Here is a 14,589-nt window from a genome sequence, read left to right as displayed (position 1 = left end):
AAGATTTATTTTGAGGAAATGTTTGCAAAATCTTTCAGAAATTAAAGTGAAAATATGTGTATTAAACCTTTTAGGCTAACTGCCCAGTTTTCAGGTACATTCCAAAACCACTAGTATTGTAATCAAAATTACTGGGGTGTAAGAGGTACCTGTGGGAATTTAGTTTTTCTTACACCAAAGTAAAACTGCAGTTTTACTTTGGTTTCCGTTAGAAAAATACATTCTTTTAAAACAAACATACTGTAGATTATTACATTGGGCCTGATGTATTAAAGCTCTCTAAGACTGGAGAAGATACACTTTCATTGGTGAACCTGGGTAATCGTCTAAATCTAAGAAGAAAAATCCCACTGGAGTATTTAATGGATAAAGATATCGGTTCTTATAGATACATAAAAGACAAAGAAATACTTGCTTGAAATAAAATAAAATACTTTCATTTCAATTACCATTCATTTTTATTAGGAACTTTTTTTGTTTTGGTGGCACAGAATTGTTTTTCCCTTTTTTGTCCCCAGTATCATCTACCCTCTTTTTATGCCTCTCCTATGGTCAATAGTAATAAGTAGGTCCTATACAATAATACGTTCCTATCAATTTACACTTGAATTACCCAAGGTAATTTACCTTATTGGAGAATTATTTGTCTGCTTCTCTTCATAGTTGTGTCCTGTTCTTTGGGGGACTTTTGCCCTTCCCTCCTCTTCCCATCTCAGTCCATATAACTATTTAGCACCCTGCACCTTTTGGCCTAAATTATAATCATGGGAAACACATGATGGTGATAAAAAACTACTGCAAGTGTTTGCTGGGCACTATTGTATCTAGTTGGTCCTGTATAAAGTTAGTGTAGATACGGTGGTTCATAGTGATTGGAAGGTATTCAGCTGAAAGTGGCTGAAAGCGGGAAACACGTCAGTAAACTACTTATGTTACCATTAACTCGAAAGAGCTACCAACAACCAAAATCCCAGACAATTTATATAGATGGCGGTTTACCAAACAACACAATTCATTTTGATTGACTACCATTTGTCACTTTGAAATTTGTGGCATGGACTGTTTTTATTTTATTTCATTTAATTTTATTGTTTCTAGAGTATTCTTTTCATTATCTTATTAAGGTATTTTTTGTCCTTTACATCTCTATCCACAAAAAATTACATTATTTATAAACTACTCTGGTATGTAATTTCTCTCTTTACAATTGGTTGCATTATTGAGTAGTAGGATCCATATTTTTTCTACAGTTTTTTTCATTTGGCAACTACCTACCCAACACAAAAAATATATATATATATTTATCATCATACCATTTTACTAACATAAAGGTAATATGTTAAAATCAAATCAAACATAATTACATTAATGTGACATAGTAAATTAATTAATTATATTGAATCAATTACCCACTTTTATATTTAACAAAAACTTCATTGGAATATACTGATTTACTGGTAAAACTCCAAAGCATTGTTTAGGAAACAGACTTATCAACAAACTATTTTATCGTATGGAATTTTTCAGGGAAATTCCTTGGCTCAGCTTGTAATTTGTTTCTGGTCAGGGAAATATCCTTGTATTGTATGTAAATTAATAGCCAGCCTTCCGCAGTGCATATAAAAGACATGTGGCCCACTACTGAGTTACTCCTTCTGGAAATAGAGGAACTTTGAAAGACTCCCAGCTCTAAGTGTTCTCTGCCCATTCAAGAATTTCTACAGATAAATTAGTGAGTATATCAATTTGAAGCACTTCTTTTGTGTCAGTATTCGGTATAGATGCTTTATTTTCTATGGATATGGCAACTGAGATGGATATCATATTACAGCAATCTACATTAATCGGATACCACATATCAATTCAATTTAGATATCTGTGTGTGACAATAATGGGCTTAATACAGTCTATTAGGGTTTTATGTTCTTTTTTTTTTTTTTACTCTGCTGGTGTATTTGTTCTTCTTTGCCCACTGTTAGTAAATGTGACATTTAGTTATTTTAAACCAATAGTAAGACACATCATTAGTTACTACATAAATCATATGAAGCTGTTTTCTTCTTTGTATATAATGTTTTGTGTGCACTGGAAAATCTACTGAATAACATCAAATTGTGATGCTACTATGTCATACAAATAAAATCTATTAGCAGAGTATTTATTACAGCAGTTTACTTAAAAAAGCATTAAAAAGCAAAAGACTTTTTTTGGCTGATATGTCATAGGGTTCAATTTATATAACAGAGAATCAAATATTTTCTCAAACATTCTCATGTGACATCTTCCAGGTCTTTGGGTATCAATGACAGTAATTTATTCCCACCAGGGAATGTTTAGGGAAATTGCAGTTACCCTGTTTTATAGATAGACTATCATGGGTGAACCTGGGCAATCCGGCAAATCTAGAAAATATTTCATAAAAACCATTTGCTATTAAATGGCAAATGTTTTCAATTATAGGACAGTCTATCTTACACATTCTTGAAGAGCTTTAATAAATCAAGCCCATTTTTTTTCTGATGCAATCTGTCAAACCTATTTTTTGGCTGCATATCCAATGATCCCCAGTCGATTGATTTCTTAAAAAATAAATACTAATTGAATATCCTTATTTTTTCTTGTTGCAGAAAATTGTCCTATTTTCTACTGAACTTTTGAAGATGGAATATTTGTTTTTTCTTTTCCTAACAGTGTACGGTAAGTAACTACATAACATTGCTGCATATATTTATTTAAATATTTATTAGGAAGGGCCTTTAAACTGTACCTGAATAGTATCACACTGTATTTTATTTGAAAATATCCTAATTTATAAGGTAATTGTAAAATCAAGGACAGCATTTTTTCAATGCTAATGAACAAAACAATCTTGTAGAAAATGAAGGACAAACACTAATGATGTTGGGAAATGTTGGTGTACTAAATCTTAAACACAAATTATGTTATTAATTACAGGGTTTGCACTATCTCCTGTAAAAGGCTGGACCTACCATTATTCAACAAATAATATGAACTATGAAAGTGCCCTTAAATATTGTACAGAACATTACACTTCTTTGGTGGCAATCCAAAACCTAAAAGAAATTGAGCATCTGAACAGTACACTGCCGTACAACAAAGCATATTACTGGATTGGCATTAGAAAAAATAAAACCACTGGCAAATGGACCTGGGTTGGTACTGAGAAAGAACTCACACCTGAAGCTGAAAACTGGGCCACAAATGAACCTAACAACCTAAGTGATAAAAAAGATGAAGACTGTGTAGAGATGTACGTGAAGCGGATTTACGATTCAGGAAAATGGAATGATGAACCCTGCAGTAAAAAAAAGGCTGCTTTGTGCTACACAGGTATGAAACTATTCCAAGAAACCAAACACTTATAAAGTGTTTTAGATGAGACTTGTATGTTGTAGTATGATAACAATGATCAAATAACATTAAAAAAATTATTAAGAAGTAAAGTAAAGAAAGTAAAACAAAGCCATCCTCATGTCAACAAATAATATGTCAGGACCAACATGGAAAGTAGTATCACAATTTGCAAATCATTTTCCTAACTAGTATGCATTTTTTTATGTTCAGCCTCTTGTCATTCATCGTCTTGCAACAACCATGGAGAATGTATTGAAACTATTAATAACTACACTTGCAACTGCTATGAAGGCTTTTATGGAGATGAATGTGAACATGGTAAATATGATTTTCAGCAATATTACTAATTTTAAGCGTGTTGTGATATTCTCATCTAACTAAGTATTAAAAGCCGAATGTAATAAATCTGTTGCTTTATTTTCAGTTGTCACTTGTCCAGAAATAAACGGCATAGACCATGGATCAGTGAATTGCTCCGATGTTAATGGAATCTTTAAATATCAGTCAAATTGTCATTTTAACTGTTCTGATGGATATGCCTTGGTTGGCTCAGAAAATGTCTGTTGCACTAAAGATGGAGATTGGGGAACTCAGATTCCATATTGTAAAGGTAAATGCACACTTTATGAAACTTTTTAATTACAAAAAACAGCAAGGATGTAAAAAAGGATGATTTACTTACAGATTTGTGAATGTTCACAGCAAACATTTTGTGAATATTCATTTCAATTATCCAATCACGAGCGGATGAAAAAAATATTTTATTTTCACATGCTTGGATAATTGAAGTGATATTGTGTGACATTCCCAAATTAATTAAATCTTTCTTAATATTGTAGCTATTTTTTACATCATTGAAGATTTTTTTAGGAGATGCAAAACTAAACTTTGTTCATTGTTGTTTAGAAATTCTATGTAAACGTCCAGAGATAATGAATGGAGTAATCACATGTTCAGAAGATGGAGAAAATCTGCCAGATAAGTCCATGTGCAATTTCAGCTGCAATGATGGTTTCACACTTGAGGGTTCCAATTCAGTACTTTGTATGTCTCCTGGTGATTGGACGGAAGAACCTCCAAAATGCAATGGTAGGTTCTAGTAGATATAAATACATATTCATTGTAATAGTGACAATCTGGAAACCATAAATACAGAAAAGATAGATTGATGCATTATCATGTATATACAATTCTAGTTTTTTTTTAAAAGGTGCACGCACCACCTATTTTTAAATTGTATTAATATTTTTGTTATTTAATGTATTATGTTACCATTGTTCTTTTTAGGTGCAGTGCAGGTATTATGATTGTAACAAGCACATTTCCTATACACACCTTAATGAATATTTGTTTGTTTTTTCTTCTTTAGCTATTCAGTGCAAACGTCCTGAAGAACCAGAAAATGGAGTAATGGATTGTTCAAACCATGAAGAAATGTCACCATATAAATCTAGGTGTAATTTCAGATGCAATGATGGGTTTATTTTGGTTGGGTCTCCATCAACAATGTGTATGTCTCCAAATCAATGGACAGAAGAGCCTCCAAAATGTGAAGGTAAACATGTCACTTTTCACAGCTTTTCTCCCAAATCATGTATAAGTGAGGATAGAGATTAACCAATAAATAAAGAATGGGGTAACTAATAAATGTAACTCCTTATGTTGTGCACAGGGAGGAGGTCATTTGGGGAGTCAGCAGTTTAGCAAGGACAACTTGCCTAGCCTGACATCATTACCCTGTACAGACCCTGTACTTGCAGGGTTTTTTAATAAGATAAAATTATATCTTTTTCATTTTGACATATACTTTTTTTACATGTACAATTTCTCCTTGTTCAGCTATTCAGTGCCATCGCCCAGATGTACCACAAAATGGAACAATGGAATGCAATGAAGAAATTCTAAATTATAAGTCTTCATGTTTGTACTCCTGTAATGAAGGATTTACCTTGGTGGGCTCTCATGAAACAATATGCATAGCTCCTGATCAGTGGACAGAAGAACCTCCAAAATGTGAAGGTAGGAATATACCCTAATGTTGCAAACTTCATAAATCCATCTAATATACCCAAGTTATAGGTAACATTTTCCCTTATGTCTTAACTAAAAATGTAATGCATTGGCCTTTGTAGATATGTAAAGAAACAAATGCCTCCTCTGTACAGTAGTTACCAATCACACAAAACACTTAAACTTTATCTAAAGTTAAAGCTATTTTAAAGAATACACTTACAATCGTGATCTAAGGTTTTTCCCTTAGTTTTATATAGAGATTCCATTTTTCTTCCATTTGGCCTGATTTAATAAAACTCTCCAGTACTGGAGAAGTTAGACTATCATGGGAGAACCTGGATGATTCAGCAAACCTAAATTGTATTTCCTAAGAATATTTGCTATTAATTGTGAAACTTTTTCAGTACTTAGACCAGATCCATTTCATGTTTTCTGGTTCACCAAGGATTTCCTGTGGTAGTCTTTCCCAAACTTGGATACACATGTGCAATAATTGTCGTTGGAAACGATCTTTTACGATCCTTTCCAATGAATACCGACTGTATACATGCCAGATTCGCCAGATTCTCGTCCGATATCAGCCCTGAGCTTATTATCAGACGAGAACTATTGTAAGTGTGTATGTAGCCTTAGTCCCCATGTGTCTAATAATTGTTCCTAACAGGGTAAAAAAATTGACAGCATTTTAACCATTAGCTACTAAAATATGTTACTTAAATGCACATAGCCACATATTAGTGAAATAGTGCAAGATTGTAATACAAATAGTTGTTTTGTTGATGATTCATATTATACATTTATTTTTATCAGCTATCCAATGCAAGATCCCAGAGGAGCTGCAGAATGGAACCATGAGTTGCACAGATTCTGGAGAAATGCTTCCACAAAATTCTACCTGTAATTTCAGTTGTACTGAAGGGTTCACACTGACAGGATCGCCCACAATACATTGTGCTGCTCCGGGTCAGTGGACAGAAGGAGTGCCAAAATGTGAAGGTAACAACAAAATTCTTGTTAGACGATATTACATGAATTTATACATATCATATTAATATATATAATGCAAAATAAACATGAAAGGTAATTTTGGTATATTAAAATGGTCCAATTTTTTCGTATTTGTAGCTGTGCAGTGCTCCTCTTTGGTAGCTCCGAACGATGGTCATATAGAATGCCCTAATGGATCAAACTATAAATCAAAATGCACTTTTTCCTGTGCAAATGGCTTTCAGATGGTTGGATCGTCACATCTCCAATGTTTGTCTTCTGGAAAGTGGACATCGTCAGTACCTATATGTCAAGGTAAAATGAATGCTAAAATTGTAAACAGTACCATATACTGTGCTATAGTGTAGAATATTATATGAGTCATATGGCTATAAATATTTTGGAAAAAATAAAAACACTAACAACTTTTGGGCATAGGTGAAAAAGAACTACATTTAGGAAGCTAAAATTGTTCCTTTAAGTCATAAAGAATCCAACCCATCTTGGAACCTATCTTTATGAGGAACAATTTTAGCTTCCTAATGTAGTTCTTTTTCACCTATTCCCAAAGTAAATATATTCACACACACCCTAACATTTTAGTTGAAGACACTGGATTGGAATCCAGTGTCTTCAACTAAATAGTTGGGGTAGGTATGAATATATTTACTTATAATGTTAGTGCTTTTGACTTCTACCATTGTATAGATTCACCAAGCTCACAGAAACCCTTTTATAGATTTTTTTTTCTATCATCACTTTACACAAAAGTATCTAAAATGCTAGCAGTTTGTGGGCTAACATATGCGTTTCTTAATTGCAGCTGTACAATGTCCACCTCTTGTTGTTCCCGATAATGGAGAGATAAAATGCCAACAAGGTTCCAGATATAAATCACAATGTTCTTTTACCTGCCGGAAAGGTTTTACATTGATTGGATCATCTAATCTCAGTTGTTTATCTTCTGGAAAATGGACATCAGTTCCTCCCAGATGTGAAGGTAATTTTCAATTTATGACATGCATGATTATGTTCTTACCCACCCTACAAAACCTCTACATATTGGTATGGAGCTTCACTAGATGGTATCATGTCCTAATGCATGATTAGGTATATATAAAGAATGGATGGAAACATTGAGCAGAACAACCTCTTACCAGGCTCACAATATGCCATTGACATAACGAGATTGTAGAATTTTTCCTGCAGAGCTCTGACTTATCAACAAAAAACTGCTGTGTGGTTATGTTCCGAAACACTTTACACATAACCAACATATGTGTTTCAGGGGGACCAGATAGAGAGCTAGACAACACAAGGCATTTATCAACAATAGCACATGTGTGTAAATGTTAACTTTTACATATTCCAACCTACCCTGAAACGACAGACTTAGGGATGATTCAAACTTCAATACATCCATTCAATATTTGTCTTTACTTGCACATGGTTGATAAGTAATATCTTTTCTGATTACTTTCACAGCTTTAAAATGTGAAGTTCTTATGGCTCCATCATTGGGGAGTATCAATTGTACTCACCTTTCAGGAGAATTCGAGTATGGATCTGTGTGTACATTTGACTGTGGGTATGATTTGTTACTGAATGGAACAAGAACTGTTAAATGCGACAGCAGTGGAAGATGGAGTACAGAACCTCCAACATGTGAAGGTAAATATAAATAAAAACAAAAAGAAATATTAATTACAGTTTTTTTATCCTTTTTGTGTGATTTGTTTGTTTTGAATCTTTTTAATCCTAAGTCCCTTTCATTTTTTTAATGTTGCAGTAGTAAATAGGCCAACCGCCTCCCAAACATACCTAACGATAGGAGCTGCTTCTACAAGTGCCTCTGTCATGTCAGCTGCCGGCCTTCTTATATGGCTTGTAAAACGTGCCCGTAAAACAGGTAAGATCATTTTGAAAAAAAAAAAAAATTTCTGTATTTAGTAGAACAAAAACAATGCAGTAGCTTACACTTCACTGGTCTAATTTCAGTTAGCTGAAATCTTCCTGTGTGATACTATTGTCATTGTACATTATCACTGCTCATAGTACTGCTTAAATAGTCTTAAAAGCAACATGGAATTTTATAAGTAGCGATTCTAATTTTAATTAATAACATTTTCTTCTTTTTTTCCACAGCAAAAAAATTTACCCCATCAAGGTAAGTTAATAGCTTCTATGCTGAATTTACTTTGAATATTTATTTATGTTATAAAAAAAAGATCTCTAATATACATATTCATCTCTTTACAGCAGTTATCAAAATCTTGAAGCAACAGGTGTTTACCAAAATACCAGCGATGGCAGTGATATCGTATAAAAAACGGTGAGGAAAATTATCAAAGATATACATTTTAAGTTAAATGGATATAGTAGGAATTTATTAGTAAATGGACAGATAAAATAATTTCTTCCAATGAGTTGTATTTGACACAATGTACAATATATTTTAAGTGGCATGCTATTTTAGATTTATTACAGTGCAGTCTTTTACTATTTTGGTGGAGGGGTATTTGGGTTATGATACAATTAAGACATAGCTACAGTTAAAGCAAAGGTATTATAGGGTTAAGCTGATTATTATTTTTGAAGGTTTAGATTAGATCTGATTGTTACTTTGATATTAGACCACACTGGGTTTTGGGGTGCCAACGTGCTGTGGAAAAAACTAAGCAGGTTTGTGGAAGTGCCTGTTTACCCTCATAAAGTTTGCAATGTTTGAAAAGCTTACAGAGTATAGTATTTTGACCATTGATTTTGATTCCTTTACAATACAAAATCTTTTCATAGGGGTAGAGTAAGGGTTTGCTCATTGGATTTATGTAATGCTACCGTCATTTTTAGATTTTCTAAAAATACATTGTAAATAATAATGTATTGTAATAGTATGAATATTAATAGGATATTACTTTTGGTATTTTACAGGTTTACAGAATTGTTGAACCAAAGCGATGCGTTATTTTCAGACCTAATATGTATATGATGATGCAAACATGGTACTATTGTATTTTACAGATCTGCTGTCATTTACATCTTGCAAATGTTCACATTTAGAATTCTGATCAGACAAATATAAACCATCCAGTTACTACTAATGTAACACTTCTAGAATAGAGAAATGACTGTGCACTAATATGAACATGCTATGGGGGTTTATTTATTTAGAAGTAGAACATGTAGCCATAGAAGCTTATGTGATGACCCTTGATAGTTGCTAAACAAGGATTAAAACTATCCAAGCAGATTGTAATAACTAGTGTGTGTAATATCGTTGCACATCACATGCATGTCTGCAAAAAATTACTATTCAAAACATAGTTTTTTTGCTTGCACATGATTGAGTTATTAAAATAGGTTAGCACACTCAATCACTAACATTAGTGAACTTACAATGTTCACATAAAAGGTATTAATTTATTCACCCTCAGTATTGAGACTTTTCTACTTTCAGCTTTGATTTTCCTTCTATACCAAGCTGTGTCACTTGTAGTGACATGAACAATGTCTTTTAATACAACAATAATTGAGCAAAATATTCATATTCTCAAACAGCTCGTGTAATATGTATGATGTCAAATGTAATATTGTCTATATTGGAAAATAAGAAATGCTTAAAAGCATAATAACAATGTACCTGTTTATAACAGTAAAACAAGTCCTGTCATCCCTGTGGGATAATATACATTTATATTGTGATACTATGTTTATTTATTAAAGGAATAGGGGCATATTGATTGTGTAAACGTGCCTCTGAAAATACTAGTTTTGTAGCTGTCTGGTCACAGCAAATGTCTGTATCCACATACTTGTGTTCTTCTGTTACATTTATAAACAATCACACAATGTCATACCAATATTGTTTGCTTTATTTGCCCATAAACACAAATGAAGACTGAAATGTAATGCGACAGAACAATCTCAAAAATAGTATAAATAAATAGATTACATATATATACAAAAATATATATATTAAATAATTTAAATGAGGCTCTGAAGGATCACTGTAAGCAACCTGTTTTGTAAAACAGGTTCATGAAAACCACAAGAATCTGAACATTTCTAGGAAATAATGCCCTTTATCTACATTTTATGTCTTTAAAAATCACCTGAATCATCTTCTCGTGTCACAAAAAAAAAAAAAATATTCAGCAACTAGAGAAAAAAACAAATAGATCTAAGAAGTTTAGGACTTAAGCAGAAGTTATTATATAATCACCTTACTACTGGAACTTTTTTATACATCCCTTTTAATAAATATTAAATTATGTTGTATTATTGTAAAAGAACACTTGAATTTACAATGTTTAAAGTGTGTATTGTTATAATATTTATATGTATTTATTGTATTATGTGGTTTATTTTTTGGTAATTTTATTATTGTAAAACATTTATATGAATAAAGTATTTCACAGAAATAACTACTTTGAATGTGAATATTTTGTATCTAGAATGTATACTTTGAGTTATAAATTTGCAGTGTAGAAATTAGCAGCAGGTTGTTTGTATACTCCAAATTGGCATGTATAGGAGGTCACTCATCTCACTCGCAAAGTGAATGCTAATTTCCAGAATTTAGTCATATTCTAGAAAAAATGTATTATTTTTAGCTTTTTTACACATAATTGGGTATTTAAAGCGAACACTATATATGTATACAGTTGACAATTGAAAATCTGGCCATCGATAATCCGGATCCTTCAGTTTTCCGGCATGAATTCTGAGGTGCATTTTCAATACAGGGACTGTAGTACACTGTTTGGCCACTTATGTTGTGGTGGCGTTGTTCTGCAGAAACATCTGTTATGTCTTGCTTGCTAAACTAAATACAGACTGAGACGTTCATAACATTTAGTTTAAATACTAAACATTTACTGTTCCAGGTGAACAGTCTTCACTCCATTTGTAAATTTACCAGTGATCATTCTTGGTAAATTCCTTATCTCCCTAATGCAATTAATTGGTGCATTGGTGCAAACACATACATTATTTTGTTTTTCTTCTTTGTATTTCTTTTAAACTGTGAACATTTTATTAGTCAATTTTGTCAGATCTTACATTTACTTCACTCAGTAAACAAATAGGTTAAAGAAATGTTATCACATTTCCTATGTTATAAAGAAACAAATATCAAAAGAAGACAGTTGGAAATTTCACAACTTTGTGACAACAGGAAGTGCAATGAAAGCTTTTAAACCAGTGAGCTGAAACTTTAAAATTGCAGAGCAGCAAGACTCAGTTTGCTTTTCAGGTTCCATATAGGGCTATACTAGCTGCAAACCATGATGGTAAGTCCATGCTTTCCCTACCGTAATGTATCTTTTCTTTTTTTACTGTTTTTTTTTTGTAACCTACATTGCACAAAATACATTTGAAGTATATATTTAATGTAGATGAAGTGTCAGCAGTGTTTTTTGTAAGCTTAGCACATCTAAGTACTGACACAAATCTCTAAAATTTCTCTGTGAACTACATTTTATCCCCTTTATTATGGAGATAGGAGGATGAGCTTCCTATCCTAGGGTGTCAATGCCATTACTCCTTTGATACAGTATTGTGGGGATTCGAGTGGGAGTATGAGTGTTGTCATCCTAGGAAAAGTAGCAGGTTACTGACAGGACCACCAGGTGAAAATAAAGAAAAAATAAACCGAATAAAACACTAATTAAAACTGCATGCAAGAACTGGTAAGTAATAATATATATTATGTTTGTTGCTTCTAGATATGCTGTATTTCTTGGTTATTCCCTATTGTATTTTAATAAATTAGACTTTAAATGTAAAGGGTTAGTGTACATTCCTTAGATTCATCTCCATAAAAAAGCTTCTCAATTAAAAAAAAGGTATTCGATGCACATAGTCTTCAGCTTCCCCATTTCATAATTTTTATATTTTGGTGGTGATGCTTGCAAAATCTATACATTTCTGGACGCCACGATTTTAAAACCTGGCTACTGCCTCTCACTTGTCACCAGTTGACTGTTTCTCCTTTCTACGCAGGTTTCATTTACCCAATTTTAGTTGTTTCAATTTTCTCATTTATTGAGTTCCCAACTGGCTTCCTCATCTTTCCTCTAATCTTTCTTCTTCTTCCTCTATCCAAGAGTAAGAAGAGATGTATTTAGATATAACTGGACACATCTAGCTATTTGATTGTTCGCACTGTCCCCTGAGGAAGCTCATAAGGTGAAACAGGTTGGTACTTGAGACCAACTACATTTACTCTTCACTCTATTTTTTGGAATTTATGCCTACAAACTCAGTCAGAAGAAATGTATTTAGTATCTAGTCCTATCCACCTCACTGAAATAGATAGGGTGAGGATTATACTTTGTTTTAAAATCCACATTGTTGTTGGGAATATGAGTTAATCCTTTTAATCTGTATACTTTTCAGTAAAAACCCCTACTACTCTCATCTCTATTTTCCCTTTATCTTCACATCAACTGAAAGTCTACCAAGTGTCAACTAGCTCTTCTGTATGGTAGTAAAAAAATATAGTAAACTATTTCATATTTGTCAATGTGCTGCTAAAGCTAAAACTGTGGCCACTTGTGAAAGAAAAATTAAAAACATCTAATCTAGATCATAATGACATGGATGACTTGGAGATAATTTATCAATCATGTACCCTAACTTTAAAGTCTAATTGAGCCTTTAAAAAAGCCCAAAGTATTTTGGGTGCATACAAAACACCTACCCGCTGTCAGCATGCTGCCCCTTAGGTTTCTATGTGAAAGCACTGTTTTTTTTCAGATGTTTGGCACAACCCATACTAATTTATACCTATATTACTGCAATCGGCATGTTTCCTGCTGACTGATGAGCTCTGGATATGACTCAGCAGGTGGAGTGCTGGACTTCTGTGGAAAAACATCTGCTTACCCACAGACAGCAAGGGTTCCACATCAGTGTGCTGGCACAGTAAAGGCTTCTCTATCTGGCTTTGACTGCTTTAGAAATAAAGACATTTAACATCTTTTGTTTTTAAGCATCTCGAGTGTATATGTAGGTAAATTAGAGGTATATTTGAGCTTTATGACCTAAACTACACTTTTGATTTTGCCAAGATGCATATTTTATTGAAATCAAACACAATTTGTAACACATTATACACTGTATCTCTTCCCATTTAGCACAATGAGCCTGATTTAATAAAGTTCTGAACCTAAATCAGTGAAGCTGGGTAATCCAGCAAATCTGGCAAAGATCTGGTCCAGGATTAAAAACGATTGCTAACAAATTGAAAATTACTTTTAAGCAATCCATTCCAGGTTTGCAGGATTGCCTAGCTTCACTGATAAAAGTGTATTTTGTCCAGCCTTGGAGAGCTTTATTAAATCAGGCCCTATTCATGTGAATGTGAGCTAATGTATACATACATATGAACCAGTGCTAGTTGAGATTTTGTTCTGATCCTTCCCCAAAATTTCAACGAGAAAATCCATCTGGCCCAGTCTGGTTTCAGGATGAAACTGTTGTTATGAGCATATGTTTATATCTGGTGACCAATAGCTTTAAATGGAATTTAAAAGATATTTCTCTTGCACTAATATCACTACTTCTGAGCCCTCTTCTTGGTCCTGAGCGAGTCCTTAATATGGACACCCAAAGAAGGACCCCACCTCTTGTCAACAGAAAAGTGAAGACTTGGGAGTGGAGCTTCACATGACAGCAGTTTTAGGGGAGTATAAAAATCCTTTAGATTTAGGAATATTTATCAATTAGATTTTCCAGAGATTACCTTTAAAGGGGTGCTTTCAGTTACTTGACTAGATGACTAGCCTGCCTGAAAATATTTCTGAAGTGTCACAATAAATATCAACAGCAGCATTTTTCATTTTTTTTACATGATGTGTATTATCATAAAAATCAGGCCTTAAGCTCCTGTCATGTGAATAGGTTCATTATCACTCATTCCAGTAAAGAGTCTTTTATCCTCTTTAATATATCCTATCTATTTTTGTTTCCAACCCGTGCATTAGTCCACTTTCCTGCAGCATCTAATAAAGGTATCAGATTGTCTCCCTCTAAGCCTCTGGCTAAGTGCACAGGTTAGAATAAAGTTGCTGGAGATTTTATTGTTTCCAGCGACAGCAGAACCAGTTTGTAAGTGGGAGTTTTTTTGGGTGTTTGTAAAAGTGTCTAGGTTTTTAAAGCAGGCATTTAAAATGCTTTTAAAGGCCTGTAGACCCTTTGCTCCCATTTATT

At 33.2% G+C, this 14,589-nt stretch overlaps 2 protein-coding genes across 2 annotated transcripts in view; both read left to right on the top strand.

Annotated features, from left to right (window-relative positions):
- Positions 1–1,651: 1,651 nt before the first annotated feature.
- Positions 1,652–10,793, top strand: LOC140336794 (E-selectin-like). The gene is made up of 16 exons (XM_072420150.1): positions 1,652–1,732; positions 2,628–2,697; positions 2,956–3,351; positions 3,586–3,693; positions 3,800–3,985; positions 4,282–4,464; positions 4,745–4,930; positions 5,215–5,394; positions 6,199–6,384; positions 6,514–6,690; positions 7,199–7,375; positions 7,861–8,046; positions 8,165–8,284; positions 8,521–8,542; positions 8,635–8,707; positions 9,307–10,793. Exons 2-15 carry the CDS (start codon positions 2,661–2,663, stop codon positions 8,699–8,701), a joined length of 2,211 nt encoding a protein of 736 aa, XP_072276251.1. The 5' UTR covers positions 1,652–1,732; positions 2,628–2,660; the 3' UTR covers positions 8,702–8,707; positions 9,307–10,793.
- A 746-nt stretch (positions 10,794–11,539) lies between these two features.
- The window catches only part of SELL (selectin L), a 28,458-nt gene continuing 25,408 nt past the window's right edge, over positions 11,540–14,589 (top strand). The window contains exon 1 of the mRNA XM_072420152.1: positions 11,540–11,666. Coding sequence (XP_072276253.1) covers positions 11,661–11,666 — 6 coding nt within the window. The 5' untranslated portion in view covers positions 11,540–11,660. The remainder of the gene's footprint in view (positions 11,667–14,589) is intronic.

This window comes from Pyxicephalus adspersus, chromosome 8 (assembly GCF_032062135.1).
Source record: "Pyxicephalus adspersus chromosome 8, UCB_Pads_2.0, whole genome shotgun sequence".
NCBI classification, from domain to species: Eukaryota; Metazoa; Chordata; class Amphibia; order Anura; family Pyxicephalidae; genus Pyxicephalus; species Pyxicephalus adspersus.
This window is presented reverse-complemented; position numbering and strand designations above follow the sequence as displayed.

Bases quoted from the DNA above. Each gene is read 5' to 3' on its own strand.
- LOC140336794 (XM_072420150.1), top strand. From the start codon at position 2,661: ATGGAATATTTGTTTTTTCTTTTCCTAACAGTGTACG. The intron at 5,395-6,198 runs GTAGGAATATAC...TATTTTTATCAG, and splicing joins AGAACCTCCAAAATGTGAAG to CTATCCAATGCAAGATCCCA. The intron at 8,543-8,634 runs GTAAGTTAATAG...ATCTCTTTACAG, and splicing joins AAAAAATTTACCCCATCAAG to CAGTTATCAAAATCTTGAAG.